Source organism: Mercenaria mercenaria, chromosome 11 (genome assembly GCF_021730395.1).
Source record: "Mercenaria mercenaria strain notata chromosome 11, MADL_Memer_1, whole genome shotgun sequence".
NCBI classification, from domain to species: Eukaryota; Metazoa; Mollusca; class Bivalvia; order Venerida; family Veneridae; genus Mercenaria; species Mercenaria mercenaria.
In genome coordinates, this window is record NC_069371.1 from 59,511,448 (window position 1) to 59,532,386 (window position 20,939).

General features: G+C 36.3%; 1 protein-coding gene across 3 annotated transcripts in view; it reads left to right on the forward strand.

The window, feature by feature from the left end:
- The window catches only part of LOC123532902 (solute carrier family 28 member 3-like), a 71,236-nt gene extending 53,531 nt beyond the window's left edge, over positions 1 to 17,705 (forward strand). For 2 of the 3 annotated variants that reach the window (XM_053517519.1, XM_053517518.1), the window contains exons 5-14: positions 4,138 to 4,291; positions 4,925 to 5,116; positions 6,336 to 6,497; positions 7,903 to 8,028; positions 9,219 to 9,349; positions 10,663 to 10,837; positions 12,191 to 12,314; positions 12,772 to 12,914; positions 15,714 to 15,894; positions 17,044 to 17,705. In XM_053517519.1, the coding sequence (XP_053373494.1) occupies positions 4,138 to 4,291; positions 4,925 to 5,116; positions 6,336 to 6,497; positions 7,903 to 8,028; positions 9,219 to 9,349; positions 10,663 to 10,837; positions 12,191 to 12,314; positions 12,772 to 12,914; positions 15,714 to 15,894; positions 17,044 to 17,069 (1,414 nt within the window). In that variant the 3' untranslated portion in view covers positions 17,070 to 17,705. Of the gene's footprint in view, positions 1 to 4,137; positions 4,292 to 4,924; positions 5,117 to 6,335; positions 6,498 to 7,902; positions 8,029 to 9,218; positions 9,350 to 10,662; positions 10,838 to 12,190; positions 12,315 to 12,771; positions 12,915 to 15,713; positions 15,895 to 15,961; positions 16,143 to 17,043 lie in introns of all 3 variants that reach the window. The other variant, XM_053517520.1, reaches the window with a different exon arrangement.
- Positions 17,706 to 20,939: the final 3,234 nt, after the last annotated feature.

Below are 20,939 nucleotides of genomic sequence, written 5' to 3' on the forward strand. Positions count from 1 at the left end.
GCGAACTAGCGCCTCCCGAATCGTCTTAAATACGAGGCATTCGGTCAGGTAAGCATTCAGTAAACGTGTTCTTACTACTAAGCGGCTTACCAACAGGCTGCCAGCAGAATCGAACATTTGGCCTATCATTCCCACGGTGGATGTCTTAAACATAAGACCACGGTGTATTATATTTATGATAGGTTTTATTTAAGTATCCTACATTAAATTTGATAGTTTTTCCTATAAATTGCCCATGTCAATGATTTTCTTAAGTTACAAATCCTTGTAAAATTGAAACGATTGTTTGGTACTCTTTTTCTTGTCAACGATCAAGGGTATGTCTGAAATCTAATAAAAGCAACAGAATATCAAGGTTGTAAATACAATAACATTCCGATGTCGGATGGTTAAGTGAAACGATGCGTTTTGTTATTGTGTTATAAGATCCTAGTACGAATACAGTTGTCTATAGAAGTAATATAAAAGACTACAAGTGGTCACGAATTAGACAGACTTCTCAAATTCTCAAACTAAAATAATCAACAATCTCTAGGTGGTCACGTGTAGGTGCTTTGCACATTAAATAATTAGACGGTACTTTTTTAATTAGGATGTCTTCTGGATAGGTAGGATACCAAGTTTTGTGATATATTTCTAACATTATTCTACTGAGTCTGCCATTATATTTTTAAGTCTTGCATTATATTCCTTAGTCTTACACAATATGAATGAGTCTGACAATATGTTCCAGAGTCTTAAAATTTAAATCCGTGAGTCTGACATTATGCATCCCATTCTTTATGTTATATTTATTATTATTATTATACAAGATTTACATACTGCCCTTTTCATGATAAACAAGTTCAGAGGCGCTTTACATATAGCAAACACAGTCAGAGACAAAGAGCGATCTGACCAGAGGGACAGAATGAGATAAAGCCCCCAGAACAGAAAAAGAGAACTCCTTTTTAGATGCAGGCCTGTCGGGCTAACTTAGCCTAGCTCTTTTGCAAATAGTCTTGTTCTTTTACGTGCTCGGTGTATAGCACCGATACACGCGAAGCCGTCTTTCCTGGGAAGAACCAGTACAGGCATCTCAGAAGTTTCCAATGCCTGGACCGGGATTCAAACCCCAGACCTCTGAATTGACACTCAAGCGTGTTACCACAAGACCACCGGCCCACCTTTAAATGTCTATGAATTATACATTATATTTGCCATTATGTTCAAAAGTCTTACGGCCACGTCATACCAAAGACGTGAAAAAATTGGTACTTGTAGCTTCCTCGCTTGGCGCTTAGCATTAAGCGGATAGTGCCAGGACTGGTCGCTCCGGTATCGGTATAATGTGTGTGACTGAAGCATCACGTCATAATTATGTCTACGACGTGATATTCCAGTGAAGCAGCATTGTAAGGCTTCATATAGTGCTCACTTCTATAAATAGAAACCGTTGTTTAAATGGCTGAAATGTTAAAAATACGCCAAACCAGGACACACAGTCACTCAGACACAAGCACATACACATTATATTCCAGAGTCTTGAATTGTGCCTTACATTTTGTCCCTTAATCTAATTTTATGTTCGAGTCTTTCGTTGCACTCTCGCGTCGTACATTGTTATCCCAGTCATACCTTGTCATCCCAGTCTTACCTAGTGATCCCAGTCTTACATTGTGAAGCCAGTCTTACCTAGTGACCCCAGTCTTACCTTGTGACCCAAGTCTTACCTTGTGATCTGAGTCTTACCTTGTGATTCCAGTCTTACCTTGTGATCCCTGTCTTACTTTGTGACCCCAGTCTTTCCTTGTGATTCCAGTCTTACCTTGTGATCCCAGTCTTACATTGTGATCCATCTCTTACATTGTGATTCCAGTCTTACCTTGTGATCCAAGTCTTACATTGTGAACCCATTACTTACCTTGTGATCCCAGTCATACCTTGTGATCCCTGTCTTACCTTGTGATCCGTAACTTACATTGTGATCCCAGTCTCACCTTGTGATCCCTGTTTTACCTTGTGATCAAAGTCTTACCTTGTGACTCTAGTCTGTGATCCTTGTCTTACATTGTAATTCTAGTCTTACCTTGTGATCTCAGTCTTACATTGTGAACACAGTCTTACCTTGTGATCCCAGTCTTACCTTGTGATTCAAGTCTTACCTTGTGGCCCCTGTCTTACCTTGTGACCCAAGTCTTACCTTGTGATCTGAGTCTTACCTTGTGATTCCAGTCTTACCTTGTGATCCCTGTCTTACTTTGTGACCCCAGTCTTTCCTTGTGATTCCAGTCTTAACTTGTGATCCCTGTCTTACCATGTGATCCAAGTCTTTCCTAGTGATCTCAGACTTCCTTTATGATTATTAGACATACAGTTGTTTTCTTCTGTGTCTGTCATGATATTTCTGAGTCTTATGTACTCCTATTGAGTCTTACATTTTGCTATTTGCACTGATATTATGTTCCTGAGACTTACATCATATGTATATGACTTATTATGTTGAGTTTTAAATTGTTATCAAGAAACTTTATGTTCTTGAGTCTCAAATTGTGCTTTCGTACATGTTCCCGAGTCTACCCGAGTCTACGTATATGTTCCCGAGTCTACGTATATGTTCCCGAGTCTACGTACATGTTCCCGAGTCTACGTATATGTTCCCGAGTCTACGTACATGTTCCCGAGTCTACGTATATGTTCCCGAGTCTACGTATATGTTCCCGAGTCTACGTACATGTTCCCGAGTCTACCTACATGTTCCCGAGTCTACCTACATGTTCCCGAGTCTACGTACATGTTCCCGAGTCTACTATATGTTCCTGAGTCTACGATATGTTTCAGATTCTTCCATTTTGCCTCGATCTACATATATGTTCCCAGAGTCTAGTACTAATTGAGAGTCTACATACTTTTCTCCTGAGCTTAAACCTATATGATTAGTCTACGTAATGTTAGAGTACGTAATGTTCCGATCTACATTATTTTCGGTTACGTATTCTTTAGTCTACTTGTTCTCGGTACGTAATGTTCTCCCTAAAAGCCGTATATGTTGCCGAATGCTACTACATTTACTCGGTCTACAGTAAACCCTGATTTCATCAATGCGTCTTTTATGATTCTCGATCTACCTACATGTCCGAACACGTAATGTTCCCGGTCTAACCTATATAAGTCACCGAGTTAAAGACCATGATTTTCTCGGAGTCTTTTATAACTTGTTGCCTATTCATTGTAATGTTTCAGTTTATACATTTCAGTCTACCTACTGTGTCTCCAGAAGTCTATCTCATCATTTTCGTGTGTGTGCAATAGACCCGAATCTACCCTTAATGTTGGTCTACGTATATGTTTCTCGTGATCCTAATCGAAGTATGTTAATCCGAGTGCATATGTTAAAATGTTTCGATTAACCATTTTCCGAGTCTAACTTCATGTGTTCTTTCCGGTCTTGTACATGTTCCGAGTCCACGTATATGTTCCCGAGTCTAGTATATTTCCGTAGTACTACGTACATGTTCCCGAGTCTACGTACATGTTCCCGAGTCTACGTACATGTTCCCGAGTCTACGTACATGTTCCCGAGTCTACGTATATGTTCCTGATGCTTACATTGTTTCATGATTCTTCCATTTTGCCTCTTTGTATCACATTATGTCCCAAGGGCTTTAAATGGTACTAAATTGAGAGAGCATACATGACTTTTTTTCTGCCTTTAAATGCTTAATTAAGAGGCGTTATGATTAGTTATATATCATGTAAGTTAATGTAGTAAACTGGTAATGGCACTCGAACATTATTTTCGTGTGATTACGTATTCTCTTTAGTCAGTTCGGCATTCTCCGGACGTAAGTGTAGGTAAACACTCCGTAAAAGCCGGAGATTGCCGAAATCGCATACATTATTACTCTTGTCTTAATTCATTAAACTCAGGATGTCATCATCAATGCCGTCTTTTTATGATCATCATCATCATCATCATCATCATCATCATTGAAACATAATGATATACCACAGGAACCTGAACTTCTATGCATAAGTCAACACAAGTTAAAAAAGACCCCCCACTTTGATTTTGTATATACAGGGGAGTCCTTTTTATATAGACTTGTGTTTGCTTATTCATGTGGTAATACGTAAATTACATTTTATACATTTCAGTCTTTACTGGTGTCTGGTCATAGGAACTATACTATTCTTCATTGCATTTATCGTTGTTGATGTGGCAGTAGACAGACCGCAAAATCTCATATCCGCCCTTGGAATGTTTGTCTTCGTTTTGCTGTTCTTTGTTGCATCCAAAAATCCAGCAAAGGTAATAGAGTTAATAACGAAAGAATGCAAAATGTTTATAAAAAGTATTGATTTTAATCGCATTTTCAGCTCTGATAACTTCAATGTAGTATTTACTTTTGCGTCGTTTTACGAATGGCTACACATTACACACAGCTGATTTATGAAAAAATGTTAAGAATTTAATATATATTAAGCAGATAAACATGAAACTATCTGAGTATCTCATTTAACCATGTAAGTGAAAAATTTACTATTTATCCCTGTATTTTCTTCAAGAATATATTTAGACGTTGGTGATGGTAAAGGTTGTTGAAGCTGTTTTTTTCAAGAACGACAAATAAATATATATGTGATTGTAAACATGAGATTTGATGAAATGATAGTTCGATATTTTTTGACATTTATTCATTTAGCTTAAAATTTTGCTGGTTTAAATTTAGAATTTTGAAATAATATCTACTCTTAAAATTTAAAATCCGGATGCCATCCGTATCGCTTGGAGCATTTGAAGAACTTTATTAGATATTTTTTATAACTTAATTGCTTTCATCTATTTGCCAATGATTTCTATTATATTTTCTTGAAAAATTGTCTTAGACACCGCTCCTCCATATATATTATCTTGAGATCGTGATTCAAATATTTCATACAGGTACAATTTCGGCCAGTGTTCTGGGGCCTGGCGTTGCAGTTCTACTTTGCCTTGCTAATCTTACGGACCGAGTTCGGATACCGTGCATTTGAATGGCTAGGGGAACGGGTCAGAGAGTTTCTTGCACATACGGACGCTGGTTCGAGATTTGTGTTCGGAAATGATTATGAACATCATTTCTTCGCCTTCAAGGTATGAAATTGGGATGCCTACTGCTTGATCACAAAATCCGTAAAAATTGGGCAAAATTTAAAAAAGTTCCTAGCACCACCTGAATATTTTAGAATGATCAAAAAATGTATTATATAGTCTAATATTTAAAGAAAAATCTATGAAGAACCTTGTTCCGGATAACATAAATAAATATCTTTGAATCATAAAGCAACGTGTATGCCCCTTTAATTGTTTTATCTGTCACTGCAATTGTAAAGTTCTGTGTTGTATTTCATTTGTTCGTGCATTAGTTTCTTTAATATGTTTCTGATTTCATGAAGTTGCTATTTTTCTGTTAGGCAAGACAGGTTAGACAAGATATGTAAAAGACAATGTATATATTTATGTTTTTTCCGTACACGGAACACTCTAAAGTCCTATATCATACACTTACTTAAGAAATAATATATCTCATCCAGTGATTTGTCGTTGAATAAATCATTGTTTGGAGTTCAGATGCGAAGGAATTATATCACGAGGGCGCAGCCCGAGTGATATAATAACACGCATCTGAACGACAAACAATGATTTATTCAAGAGCAAATCACTAAATGAGATATATCATTTTGATTCTAACACGTAACCAAGGATTTTTAAGTACATCCTTGACGACATTCATTGAAAATTTGCCCCTTTTCAATCGTTTCTTTTCCAGCGCGCCGATATGCCGTATGACGCCATGACGTAATAATTGTGACGTCAGAACAGTGATTGTTGTATAATAATTCACTGTTTTCTGCCTTCTTTGTTTAATAGGGAAATGAATCGGATCGTGTAAGAATATATGGTTTGCCAGTCAATAGTCAGAACTTTTGCCCGAGGTCTGAAATGTAGAGGGCCAATTGGTTTTTTACCAGCTGGCTTACGGATGGCTGTGGTTCTACCCAGGTGCCCGCTTGTGATGAAATAATGCCCGGAGTGTCACCTGGACTCTCTCACGACCATAAAAAGTAGAATCGTCGCCATATCACCTATAATTGTGTTGGTGTGACGTTAAATGCAACAAAATTTAAAGAAATCAATTGCTGTTATTGTCTGCGTTTTGTTGCTGATGTTTTAATTGCGCTTGGCTCGTAACGCAGTATTCATCTTAAGCATTGGAAACATGTTCAGATATGTACTGAAAACATCTTGGAACAATTTCCTTGACTTTGGTTGTCTTATATATTTTTTCCTCTTTATCCTCACCGTTTTTCAGGTTCTGACAGTGATCGTGTTTTTCAGTGCCATTATTTCTGTGCTGTATTACCTAGGCGTCATGCAATTCATTATCAGATACTTGGCAAGGTTTTTGGCTTTTTGCTTAGGTACCTCACCGACGGAGTCCCTTAATGCGGCCGGAAATATCTTTATTGGACAGGTAAGATATTGTCTACACCTTTCTGTGGTCGTACGATTATGAATAGTGTGTAATTTTATTTTAATATAACATTATGGGCAGCTACACTAAAGAGATTTTTTTAAGAAATAATGTATAGAAAAACCGTGTTTTAACGTTATTAATACACGAAAAGAGGTTATACGTCCGCGGAATAATTTCACGAGGGCGTAGCCCGAGTGAATTATTCTGCCGACGTATAACCGCTTTTGAGTGTTTTAGTTTTAGTTAAAATACGATTTTTCTATACATTATTTCGATTCTAATATGCCCATTATCTAAAAGAGTAGTAAAAATATAGTAGCGCTCTTTCTTGGTCGCAACAAATGCATTGACGTCATCGCACGTTAACGTGACGTCATTTAAGTGTAAGCGTGTTTTAACAGAAACAAGCATATTAGAATTAAGCATTGTATATGAAAAATGTGGATGCCACCTTGTTATGTACTTGAAATTTGCCATCTACACCAAATTGATGATGTGCCCGCCACCTTGGATGTTCTTAACGCTGGTTAAAACTTTCGTCTCCTCCTTTCTGAGGAAAAGTAGTTGATTTTGAGGCCGTGTGTATAAGAAAGACCATAAAACAGTTAATAGACATGGTCAGTATAAAAAAGAACGAGTTTTATATGTGCAAAAGAATACTTAATTTGATTCAGTAAATTTCATTGTATGCGTCGTAATAAACAAAACAAAGTGCTAATGTTAACTATGGTGGAAATAAAAAAAATATTTGAGCCGTGCCATGGGAAAACCAACATAGTGGCTTTGCGACCAGCATGGATCCAGACCAGCCTGCGCATCCGCGCAGTCTGGTCAGGATCCATGATGTTCGCTTTTAAAGCCTACTGGAATTGGAGAAACTGTTAGCGAACAGCATGGATCCTGACCAGACTGCGCGGATGCGCAGGCTGGTCTGGATCCATGCTGGTCGCAAACTCACTATGTTGGTTTTCTCATGGCACGGCTAATTTATTATAACGGGACCACTATGTTTATAAATATGATAAAATGCACAAATAGATACAAGTATTTATCATAAATTACTAGTTGCATGTTATCTCTTACTTAAAGTTGACTGGATAAGCATTGCATTAAATACGCCCTGAAACTCTGATATTCTTCGCAGGATGCCTTGGAATGGTCAAAATGGCAGGAAGGACTAACAAGGTATAATTCTATACTTTGGTCATTCACATGTTGGGCAAAATTTCTAGAAAATCCCACATGCAGGGCAGTGTAAGACATCACGGACCTTGGCGTTTATGTATGCCATCTCTCTAAAGATTACTACACAGAACAAAATATAATATGTTGACGCATAACTGAAACAAAAGTCTTCCTACAGATGTTTTTTAAATTTCCGCTTTTCTTGTTTTTCTTTTAGAGCGAGTCACCGCTGATGATCCGACCATTTATCAAGGAAATGACGAAGTCTGAGCTACACGCTGTCTGCACCGGAGGGTTCGCCACGATTGCTGGATCTGTTATGGCCGCATATATTCTCATGGACGTAAGCTTATAAACTGAAGCATTTTCGCGAAAAATCGAGTTGTAGTGATATTAAGATATACGTTTTCCGTTTTACCTCGAAATTGGCTATCCACAAATTTTATTTAAAGATGTGTTTACCTAAACTTCTACTACTGTTAAAAGTATATTCTATGACCATCTAGTTAGTAGGTAAATAAAATGATATAAGATTGTTATTCGGCAAAGAATACATTGAAATTTATATTGGTTTTAAGTAACTCATTAACATTCACCAGCTCTCCCAAATTGTCACAAGCAGGGAAGCTCATGATAATGTGATTAATAAAGCTTGCTAATTCGCGAATGTTTGGCCCAAAGAAAACACTTGATTTTTATAGTATTCGTTATGTATATTATTATCATATAGCATTAACAGATAATATGACTGGGCCTGACTCCACTTTTTGATTTTCCAAAGCCAGTGGTTTTTGGCTGTATATAAAGCATAGCAGTCTCGTAACGTATAAACACAACAACAGTTGGCAATTGCTTCTGTTTGAATATTTCAAACACAAAATATATGACAAACAGTAACTGATGTTGGAGTATTTCTGACCATTTTTGTTACGGTTTATCTATCCATTATCTCGGTCTACTTTGCCTTTAGCATATTTCAAGGTCAGCAAATGTTGTCATTTAATTTGTTTACGAAAATGCTAAATGTAATTTATGCATTGAAAAGAGGCAAATTTGCACCCTGCTTTGTCCGTCTCAGTGTGACCTTTAATTTGTGGATAGTAAAATTGGTTTGGTCAAAGAAAAAGTCATTATGTATGTCGTAAAATGTCAAAAAGAGAACATAAAGTATTACATTGGCTTATTCATGCCGAATCACATCTTGAATATAGGTCCGATGGAGTTTTATGTTAAATATATGCCTCAAAAACCAACCTTATAATTCCAAATCAATCCTTTACCGCCATTTTTCAAGTTTTTATGATTTTACTGACAGCGCCAAAAGTTTCGAAAATTTTAACAAGTCTTGAATGGAAAACATGGATGGGAAATGATCTAACTGGGAAAAGGAGTGCTCACATCAAATTTTACTGTTTACTGAATCGGTCATGATGCATCGCTGGATGCAAAAGAAATGATACCAAAGGGTTGTCGGTTAGGTATTTGAAAATTATTTCGTATTTCACGCTTGAATTAATATTTTTCTTATTTCAGGTTCCGCCGAATCATCTTCTGTCGGCGTCAGTCATGAGTGCTCCAGCAGCCTTAGCTATGGCCAAACTGTTCTATCCAGAAACGAAAAAGACAAAACATCGAGCTGAAGACGTGTATAAGATGCCAAAAGGGTAAGACACTGTCTGCATAATTATTGAGGCATTGCTAGCTTTCCATACCATGTTTCTTTTATTTATCGTCAGCACAATAGAATTTCAGCGTTAAGTTCCTTCATGAGGCATATAGTTGTGAGATCAGGTGGCAGTATGGGTGGCCATATCGGGAGCGCAGAACATTGCTAAATTCTGAATTATCTAAATATTTACCAGCATGTTTAACAATTTGATAATTTGGAGGATGTGGTTTATATCTAAAGTTTGAGTTTCTTAGGTAAAGCAGAAAATTTCTTAATCAGGTTCAGATTGAGATTGAAAGAACGTATGATAAAATCTCTTGGCATTAGAAATCATAAAGCAGTACTGTTAGAAAGTAATATACAAACATAAATATGCTTGGACCATCTAATTTCATGTACCGGATTTGTTTGTATGCTTGTATTAATGTGATGTTTTCATTTGAGAAATGATATATAGCAGAATTATGTACAATTCGATGAGGTTATACGCCTGTGGAATAATTTCAGCCCGAGTGAATTATTCACTTGGCATATAACCGATTCGTATTGTTGAGATATGTTAAAACATAGTTCTGCTAAATATTATTTCGATTCTAATATGTCTTTTATGTACACAAGTTGATGAAATAAGGAGGCATTATTTCATGGCGCGTGTGTGGCGCTAAATATAGTACACCGACGTGACGTCAATGCGTAACTGGGTTTTAACAGTGTTAAAATACGGGAAGTAATGCATCCCGTGGAGTGCTTAGACGTCTAACGAGTTACTTTTCTCGCCCGCTTAGCTCAGTAGGTAAGAGCGTTGGTCTACGGATCGCGGGGTCGCGAGTTCGATCCTCGGGCGGGGCGTATGTTCTCCGTGACTATTTGATAAACGACATTGTGTCTGAAATCATTAGTCCTCCACCTCTGATAATTCATGTGGGGAAGTTGGCAGTTACTTGCGGAGAACAGGTTTGTACTGGTACAGAATCCAGGAACACTGGTTAGGTTAACTGCCCGCCGTTACATGAGTGAAATACTGTTGAAAAACGGCGTTAAAACCAAAACGAAAAGTTACTTTTCTCACCGTATAACCTGTACAGTGTAAGTGAATTAAGTGTAACATCATTTCGTTCTGAAACATCTTTTATATAGAATAGTAGATCAAATACAGTAGCACTCTTTCTCGGCGCCTTTATGTCACCAAATAATACGGCGACATGACGTCGGATTTCCGTGTTTAAATGGAAATGTGCATGGAATTTTCGTATTAGAACATGCAATAAGATATGTCTAATCTGGACCGTTTATTATTGTTGCTTCCAGAACAGAGACAAATATCATCGAGGCGGCCAGTAACGGTGCTTCGGTTTCCATCAAACTTATCGCTAACATCGCTGTCAATCTCATTGCTTTCCTTGCGATCCTCCAGTTCCTCGACCAGACCCTCATCTGGATCGGTCACCGAGTGGACATGTATAATCCTGAACTCACATTTACTGTAAGTGTCATTTTGAATGATGCTATTAGTTACAAAATTTGTTGTTGATAGGGCCTCTTTGGCTCAGTAACTATGGTCGCTGACTTCAGATTCAGTGCTCCTCACCGCTGTTGGCTCGAAACTCGCTTAGGCATAGAATTGTTTCATGCTAGGAAGCCATCCTGCTAGCTTGCGGAAGGTCGATGGTCCTACGACAGCGGAAACATTACTTAAAACACAACAAACGTTGTGAAGGAAATCGAAACTGTGCCTTGTATAAATTTCCATCTCCCTATGTAACGGTTTGCTTTTCCCTCAGTTGGTTTCTTCCCCGGGAGAAAACGAAGTCTATTTAGTCCCCAAGGGGTTGGTTTAGTTCCCTTAATATTTGACTACGTAGTGCCTGCTCTGTTTAGGAAACATGTTGCCCCCCCGCTCCAAATGTACTATTGTATATTCAGTTTGACGGCAGGGAACATTTTTCGCCTTCATTTGAGTTAAAATTGAATAGATATGGTAAATTTTCAGACTTTTGTTTTTCACAAGTAAAAACAAAGAAAATGAAAATGGCAGTACTAAATTGTTGATATCATTTGACTCTATAATGTACCTAAATCAGACAAAAGGCGAAGGTTCTTAGAGTGGACACACATGACCAACACCAAGAGCACGTTTATGACGGTTAGTTAGGACAAAGTTAGAACTTAGGAGTAAAGTAGAATCACTTTTTATTCGGCTGTTTTTAGAATCTGAGTTGAACAAAAATGAACCTAGGTCAAGCGTTAAATTAGAGTACCTGAGGTCAAAATCTAACTTCATAGATACTGTACTGAGTATGTTCAGCTTGATCTTCGTAAAGCTTTTTTTTCTCTATGAAGTTTAGGTCAAGCTTGAAACCTGATTATCTAAAACAAAAACTAGGTCACAGAAATATCTTGTTAACACTCAAAGGGCCACATTTTCTAACAGACCTTTATAAGACTTGGTCAGAATGTTTATTTGTTTAAACTCTAGGAAAAATTTGTAACTCAGTCAGCTCGGTATAAGAGCATGTTGCTATGTCAAATCATTGAAAAAAAAAACGTGGTTAGTAATCTACCTTGATTTAAAACATGGTCAGAATGTTTGTTTCTATGAAATTAGAAACTAGGTTATCTGGAAGACAATCTAGGTCAGGTGAGCAATACAGAGCCTTCTGGACTGTCCTTTTACGTATTTAGTATTTTCGAACGTTCAAGAAAATATGTTTCAGAAAATCCGTCTGCGTAATCCTTTAGTTCCAAATCTGTAATATCCCGCGTCACGAGGTACCTGATTTATTTTGACTTTGCCTTTGAATTCTTGTATATACGCAAATCTTCTGCTGTTTTTCAGCTTATCTGCTCCTATGTGTTTTATCCGATTTCCTGGCTACTTGGTACCTCTTTATCGGATGTAAGGAAGGTTGCTGGGATGATTGGATCTAAAACATTTTTGAACGAGTTCGTAGCCTATGGAGGTATGGAACAACATTCGCTTTACCTCGTATTAATTCTTTTTTGTCAAGTAAATGTCTACATTTTCTAAAAGACTGTACAATCCTGAAATTGTATGTTAGTCATTGGCTTAAATTGTATGTTGGTTTCAATTAAACAGCTTTTGGTGTTATGTTTGTCTGCATATATGCTTGCAGTTCGTTGACAGTTTGAGTGAAAATTTTGAACGGTTAGGAACGTTTGGTTTCAATCTATATCATTTTCACTAAGGCTGTAATAATCATTTGCCTAGTATAAAAACTGTTGCTTCAAAATCTTCATGCAATGTAGCGTTTCAACGGCTATTTGGGACTATGTCACTGTGGGTCTACAAAAGTACCCACCGATGCTTCAGAAATATCTGGAGGATCACAAAGGTCTGTAGTCATCCCTTGAAACTTAAAATTGCCACATGACAAAGCTGTGCCTGTCTGATTTCAGAACTGAGTGTTTTCATAAATAATACGGCGAAGTACAATGCTTACATGAGCAATGAGACAGGTACCCACAACGGAACAACCTTCATAAATGATGACATCATTATCAACTATACTGGAGAGATCCTTGTTGGGGGCATATTAACGGTAATTTTTTTATTTTAGTGGTCATTGGTCATTGGGAGCGTGAGGGGTATGTTTCATATTGCAATACCTCTCATCTACAGACTCAGCAAACCGCGTATGCTGTAAATTTGTTTGGTTGCATTCTATGCTACCAAAGGACATTCTTACAGGTTTCATTGTGCCCTCCTTTGAAGAAGATATTGTTTTGTTCATGCAAATCGGCCCGCCAGACCAAATTTTATAGGATAATTGATTGTTTTTGATATCAGTAGATCAAATGTCAAGGTCACATTGACCGCTAGAATGAAATAAATTTTCGATCAATAATTATATGACATTATGACAATCATACCGGGACGTTTTTCATGCCATTTCGTAGTTCCTAGTATAGTGCAATGAAGTATAAAATCTGAGTAACTAATGAGTTATACTAAACAAAACAGCTAACTGCCATCTGTTAGTTTGGCAATATCTTACAAATGAGGTAACTCGTCTGATTTAAAAAAAATCTATGAGATATTGTCGTCACTTCATCGTCGATATTGGTGTTGGTAAAATGTTTTGTTTAGGTCTTTCTTACTTTGTAGACTTGTTCATCATGATTTGATATGTAGGCCAAGAACCATAACTCTGATTTGCATTTTGTCAAAATTATGACCCTTTACAGACTTTCTTGGTTGAAATATTTGTTCTGGTCAATTTTTCATGAATGCTTTAAGAACTATTCTTTGACACTTTGTACAGCCCATATTTGAAAAGCCACAAACTACACTAAAATATTTAGAATTTACAAACTAGCGGTAAACTTTATGTGACAAGAAAATTAAAATGAATACAAAATAACACCGTTGTCGTGCCCTATATGAAATGATCTAATAAATAATATGTATAAAGGATTTTAACATCTTGTAATAAAAAGTCAAGTATTACTTTTCGTGTAGTTTTGTGACGACAAATAAGCAATAATTTGATAGTGAAGCTTCAGATTTCTTAACCGCTCAACACAAATTCAGACAGTCATTTTGTAGCCGAGATTGATATTATTTTTTTTCACGGCACTTGTCACTACAATACTGAACGCAAACTGGCCACGTCTGAGAGGCCTCCGTGGCTGAGATGTTAGGGTCGCTGACTACGAATAACTTGCCCCTTTCTGATGTCAGTTTGAAACATCGCTTCGCTGTAGAATTCTTCCAAAGGAAATCATCACGTTGGCTTGCGTAAGGTCTATATTTCTACCCAGATGCCCACCCGTGTCTTAATCTTGGGTCTTTTTTCACCATGAAAAGCTTGAAAGTCGCTGTATGACATACTACTGAAGTTATGTCTGTGTATAGTTAGATTTAAACAAGAAATGTCTTTAAAAAAGACAAACGGCGTAGAGGTAATAATGTTTGGCGCATGGAAAATTCAGAATTAAACAGGATGTACAGACAGAAAAGATTTTGATATGCATCTATGAACACATGGTTCATTTGCAAATGTTTCAACTATGCAGCAAATTTGAATGATCAATAGGTATCCTTCCAGTGATAGAAGGTCAAAATGATTTGACATCCTGTGCCGATTCTGAAATAATTTTGTGTTGGGTCAGAATACCCTATAAGTAACCCACTAGCACAATATCTCGACCCACAATTAGTTTGACTAGAAATGAAAATAAAACCCTAAAAGCTTTTGAATCACTACTTACCCAACAATTCTAATTACTCGATTAATTTCTCAGTTTTGATAAAACAAAGCAAAAAATCAAGTTGAGGAGTGATTACACCAAACAGGAAGTGACTACTCAGTGAAGTAGTCTAAAATGTAGTTCCATGCTGTTGATGAAATCTGGTATAATGAGTCATACGAGGATGTGGCAGTTATATTTTTGGCTTAGTTTTATTGAGAAAAGATGTAGACCCTTTTTAATTGTGAATTTCCAGGTTTTAGTTTTATTCATTGGGAAAATATCTAAATACGCGTAATTGCTAAACGGCTATTTTCATGGGAGCATTTTCAGAGGGTGATGTTTTTCAGTACAGATTATTTTTCTTATATGTAACATAACATGTCAACATTTTTATTTTTGATAAGAAGACATGTTATACTAAATGACCACATATGGGTTTTTATATCACTGAAATGCTCTAAAGTACTGATAATAAGGTCTCAAGATTTCATTGTTTATATGAAATAAAGAAGGAACTGAATTGGTATAGTGTAACCTAGAAACATTTGCAGGTTGGGATAACTTCAATAACTGTTGAAATGTTTTTTATCTGGGTAAATTAATAGGTAAATACTTACATATATGATGGAATACTGATTTTTCAATTTAATTTGCACATTGTTGTTGTTTGCATAGTCATTATTTGCATGAAATTCAAGATTTTTTAGCTTTCCTAAGCGAGGTACGCAACGGGGGAAGAAGTTTACTTTCGATTTCTCTTGCGATGATAAATTACTAAAGACTTTAAAATTAGAATAAATTATTTTAGTATTGGGTAACAAAACTACTAAATATCCTCCATTTAATATGTGCTTTCTGATGTTCAATGTCATTTAAGACTTGGTAATAAATGGTTTATCTTTTTAGCGCGCACCGGTTCCGTGCCCCGATTACTATAGAATATAGGTCAAAATTCATGTTATACAGCTTACGCCGAAAAAAACACAAACGAACAAAAATAGTCACATACATTTCCATCCGCAGTTTCAATATTCATAGATAAGTACAGTATATGTATATCGCCTCCACTAATTCAGTTTTAGCATTCATTTTGTTTCGAAATGATTTTTTGACTAACTGGTTTAGTATTTATTTTGTTTTAACAGGACAGATCAATTGTTATAGCTACATACGCACTGTGTGGCTTTTCTAATGTAGGCTCCATCGGCATCATGCTTGGTGCCCTCGGGGCAATGGCGCCAAACCGGAAGAAGGATATAACCAAAATTGTTGTACGGGCAATGATTGCAGGCAATGTGGCTTGCTTTATGACTGCGTGTATAGCAGGTGGGTAGTCGTATGTTTGAGCAGTTATAAATACATGTTATAATGTAATGATGCTGGATTTTTACAGGATAGGTCAATAGTCATTGCAACGTACGCCCTATGTGGGTTTTCCAATCTTGCATCCATAGGGGTCATGATTGGTGCTCTTGGGGCAATGGCGCCCTCGAGGAGAAGGGACATAACTAAAATTGTCATAAGGGCAATGATATCTGGAAATGTGGCATGTTTTATGACAGCGTGTATAGCAGGTAAATATAGCATGTTGCCCGGAAGGAAGCTACATCTATAGCTGGCATGCAGAAAACTTTTGGCATGTGGGGCGGGTAGTTTTTGGTGTAGAGTATTCTGTACATATTGTAGATATTTACACTTGAGCGCATCAACGATTTAAATTTGACAGTCTGATCTTCGAATTAAGTGGATTGAATTAGTCTTAGACTAGCGGATAGGTGCACGAAGCATGTTTTGGGGTCTAATGAAAACGCATATTCCATGCTACTTGCAAAAGATGACTTTGAAGTATTGTGCATGTTCAAAAAATCTTGCACCGTAGGAAGCAATGTGGTAATATATACATTACTATGTTATTAAATGCTTTTTAAAAGAGCAATAGCCGCAGCTCGTCTAAACGGCGTTTCTTTATAAATATAAGTATAGTTATGTGCCAATATAACACCATTATGATAATCATAGAATAGAGCAATATTTACCATCCCGTAAGCAATGGAATATGGTTTTTAATATGCATGCTGTTTATTGTTTATTCTATATATGGTTTGCTTTTGGTATGTATATGTATCTTCTGAGTTGATGTTTCAATATGAAAGCATGAGAGAAAGTACATTATTTTATAAATAAAAGATTACATAAAATGAAGAACAAACCAATGGTTATGCTTTCACTATGTGACTACGAAATGACGTCATTAATGATCAAGTCTAGAACACATAAATTTGTAAAAAAACAACCGTATTACATGTAGTTAGAAACGGTTTATCTATACACCAGTCTTCTAATTCATAAAATTAAAGACACACTCAAAATTGACTTTAAATAGCTTTAAGTTTCAACAAGATTCTTTTTAGAACTTTTTGCCAGTTATGTGACAGAAAAATTCCATATAATATATGCATTTTTTCATGATTTCAGGTCTTTTGTATAAAGGACCCATCTAAAGACAGTACTCATAAACTATGTAAATTCGCCGTGTTCAAGACAGATCCATAGTTTTAACACAACGATACAAATATGCCTAGGATATTGTTCAAGACAGATCCATAGTTTTAACACAACGATACTATTATGCTTAGGATATTGGCCGGTTTTTATTTCAATATTCAAGACAGATCCATAGTTTTAACACAACGATACTATTATGCTTAGGATATTGGCCGGTTTTTATTTCAATGTTCAAGACAGATCCATAGTTTTAACACAACCATACAAATATGCTTAGGATATTGGTCGGTTTTTATTTCAGTGTTCAAGACAGATCCATAGTTTTAACACAACAATGCAAGTAGGCCTTGGATATTGGCCGGTTTTTTATTTCAATGTTTTATATGTTTGTATATTTTACGATTAACCATTTGTATTCAAGAGTTTATTTTATACAAAGATTTTACTGAGCTCAAAAGTTTGCTTTCGTTTTGTGTTCGTAGATTTTATATAGATATGTTTATCCACTTTTACTCTAAACAATTCATGTGTTCATAATGCCTTACATATGTACTATATTTTAACGTATCATAATCATATAGATGTTTAAATAACCTCATCTTATAAAATAAAATATGTGTTCAATAAAGTTATTATGTTGTTTGATTGATGTATAGATTCAATCTGTTAGGTATTTGTGTGTGTGTGTTGAGTATATTTACCCACCAAACGAACGAGGGTGACATTTCGTAATTTGAATATTTCTGAGAATATATATCATTATACCCCAAGATACAAACGCATGTTCGTCCGTTGGTTCGTTCGTCCTTAGAACTGTCCGTCCGTACGTCCTTCTGTCCGTCCGTCATTATTCATGTCCGTTCCAAATCTTCTTAACCGCTGGGAAGTTTTTCATGAAACATGCATCAGTTATTAACTTCATCAAGACAACGTACAGAGCGCAAAATCCAGGTCATTAGGTCCAATGTCAAGGTTACCCTTGGAGATCATAGGTCAAGTAGCTTATGTCTTTAAACTAGATTCAAGGTTATACCCCCTTCACATCTACGACTTTTTCTTACGATTCCTTACGATTTGCCAACTCGTAGACAGTCGCAGGCAATCGTAAACAGCTCGTCGGTAGTCGTAAATAGCTCGGCACTACTCGCAGGAGATCGCAAGCAATCGTGAATGTTGAGGTAAAATTTTTGACATGTCAAAAATTTCTTACGATCGTCCCCGATTTGAATTACGGGTGAATAGCTCGTAAAGAGCTCGTAACAAGTCGTAAGTATCGTAAACAACACGTAAACCACTCGTAAGCTCTCGTAAATGTATCGTAAAGACTTTGTTTTACGATTAAATACGATGTGTTTACGATGTGTATACGAGTTCTTACGAGTTCTTACGATTTCTTTCACGATACGGTACGAGGGGTTTACGATTTGTTACGGGCACTTTAAGAGTACTTTACAAGTACGTACGTATGCTTTACGATTTATGGGAGTTATAAAAGCTGTCAAATCGGACAGTTCCTTTCAGTTGCTGTCAATACGTCAAAGGAGTGAGACTTCAATCCTATCTGCAACAATGCCACCTAAAAAGAAGGTAGTCAACAAAAAGAGGAGAGCACGCTCGCCTTCGTGCAATTTTAAATTGTAAAAACATGATATTCGTAAATACTCGTATCTAACACGTAACTACTCGTACCAGCTCGTAAACAAATCGTAATGTACTCGTAAAGCCTTTGGTGAATCATGATAAAAATTTATGTCCGCTCCATATTTTCTTAATAACTGAAATGAATTTGATAAAACTAGCATCAATCTGGAACAACTGATACGGGGACTGGAATGCGGCATTTATCTTATCCTATGCTGTCGTCCAATCGAAGCGTATGCGTAGGTTATTCTGCTATTACTCACACACTTACGCCTTACAGTTTAACTCATTCCTTCAGTGAAAATCTGGGAAAGCATTTGTTGACTTTTTTGTTGAAAACAAAAGTTCTGCCATGAAATTATTGCCTGCATCTGTTTTTAAATGGAAAATATCTACATTAATGTTACTTTTCGCCCTGTGAAAATGGCTAAATCTAGGCTTGTCTTGCCTAGAGAGAAAGATGTCGTTTTTACATGATATTTGCCTTGTTGTTTCAGAGTATTTAGAACAATAAAACTGGACATATTTTAATGAAAATAGCCAGTCAAAACTGTAAACTGTTGCCTGAAAATATTTGTTTATGATATTGCTTTGTTCTTCACCATTTAAATGCGTGTTAAACCTAGATGATTTTCTGCAGTTTTATCTAAAGGTTCGGAACACTAAATGTAACTTCGTTGTCGGCCTTTTTTTTTTAAATTTCATTGTTATTTTGATTTAAATACATTGTATTTTTCACACATCAGTTTCAAGATTAAATTAATTAAACTAATATTTGGAGTTTAAACAAAAATTTCGTTTGAAACATTCTCTGCGTTCAAGAAGAATGTTTGTTTCTGTATGTAGAAATCTGACATTATAAACAATAATTATAATTATGTCTCTACAAGATTAAGAAAAGTGTCAGCTTTCCGTTGTTTTTTTTTCCATCTTATTTATTCAAATCCAACAAAAATCGGTTCTTTGATAAAGGTTTGAAGTTAGGTGGTAGAATATTTCTATTTAACATAAAGTATATGGCAAAAAAAAAAAAGAACTATCATGGAGCACAGATTTACTTAGAAGTTTGGGGATCGTTTTGTACCTTACCGGGTATTCGTGGGCTGGTTTACCCGCTACCAGAGTTATAGCTACTCGTGAAAATCGTAGTATCCTTATCTTATTCTTAATCACATCAAAAAGTTGTTTATGCCCTACGAAATAGTCCATTCGTGAACATCGCGGATGAATTATCATTGATAAAGCAGTCCTAATTTAGCATGTCTCCATTCATTCAAACTGACCATTTAGATTATGCAAGTTTTATTGAAGGAAAGGTAGTCCAGTCCATGGTTACATCACTGCTTTCCAAGTGAACATTTAAAAACACGTGAGGTCAAATACAGTTCATCTTATATTTAAGGCACATGTGCATTTGTTTCCCATTTATAGGTTATATAGCAGTAATTCGGTTAGAAATGTGCTTCCGTGGTGTAGTAAAACAAAACCCCCTAATAAATAGATCATATTTTTTCCATTTTTCGCGCATTTTTGCGTAAACCGGGGGCCAAAAGGACATTATTTCACTCGTGGGATGCAATTTTCATCAAATAAGACACTTTTCATGCTTATTTTTGCATGTTTTCGAGACGAAAGTAGGATGTTAATCTGCGGATCGCTTTCTGAAATGCTTTTGTTTTTTTTTAATTTCAACAGTATTTCAGTTATTTAACGGCGGACAGTTAACCTTACCAGTGTTCCTGGATTCTGTACCAGTACAAACCTGTTCTCCGTAAGTAACTGCCAACTTCCCCACATGAATCGGAGATGGAGGACGAATGATATCAGACACAATGTCTTTTATCAAATCGTCACGAAGAACATACGGCCCGCTTACGACCGTAGATCTGCGCTCTCCCTATTGAGCTAAGCGAGCGTGTTATGCGGCAATATGAGGGTACTATAGTTCAGTTTACTTACATTTCACTACATACTACTCAACACCCCTTTTTCTTTTCGTTTTCCTGAAGCTAATGTATGGATATCTTGTGGAAAATAGGTCTACGACGGAGTGAAAATCTAGAAACTGCATCAAAATTGATCTGAAGTAGCTGAATGTTATATGAAACAAAGAACAGTTTCTTTTATTGTCATATAGCCTTAAAAAAAGTAGGCTTTGATAATATTTTGATATTTTGGCATTTGATTAATTTCAAATACAGACTAGAAGTATATTATTAATTGTG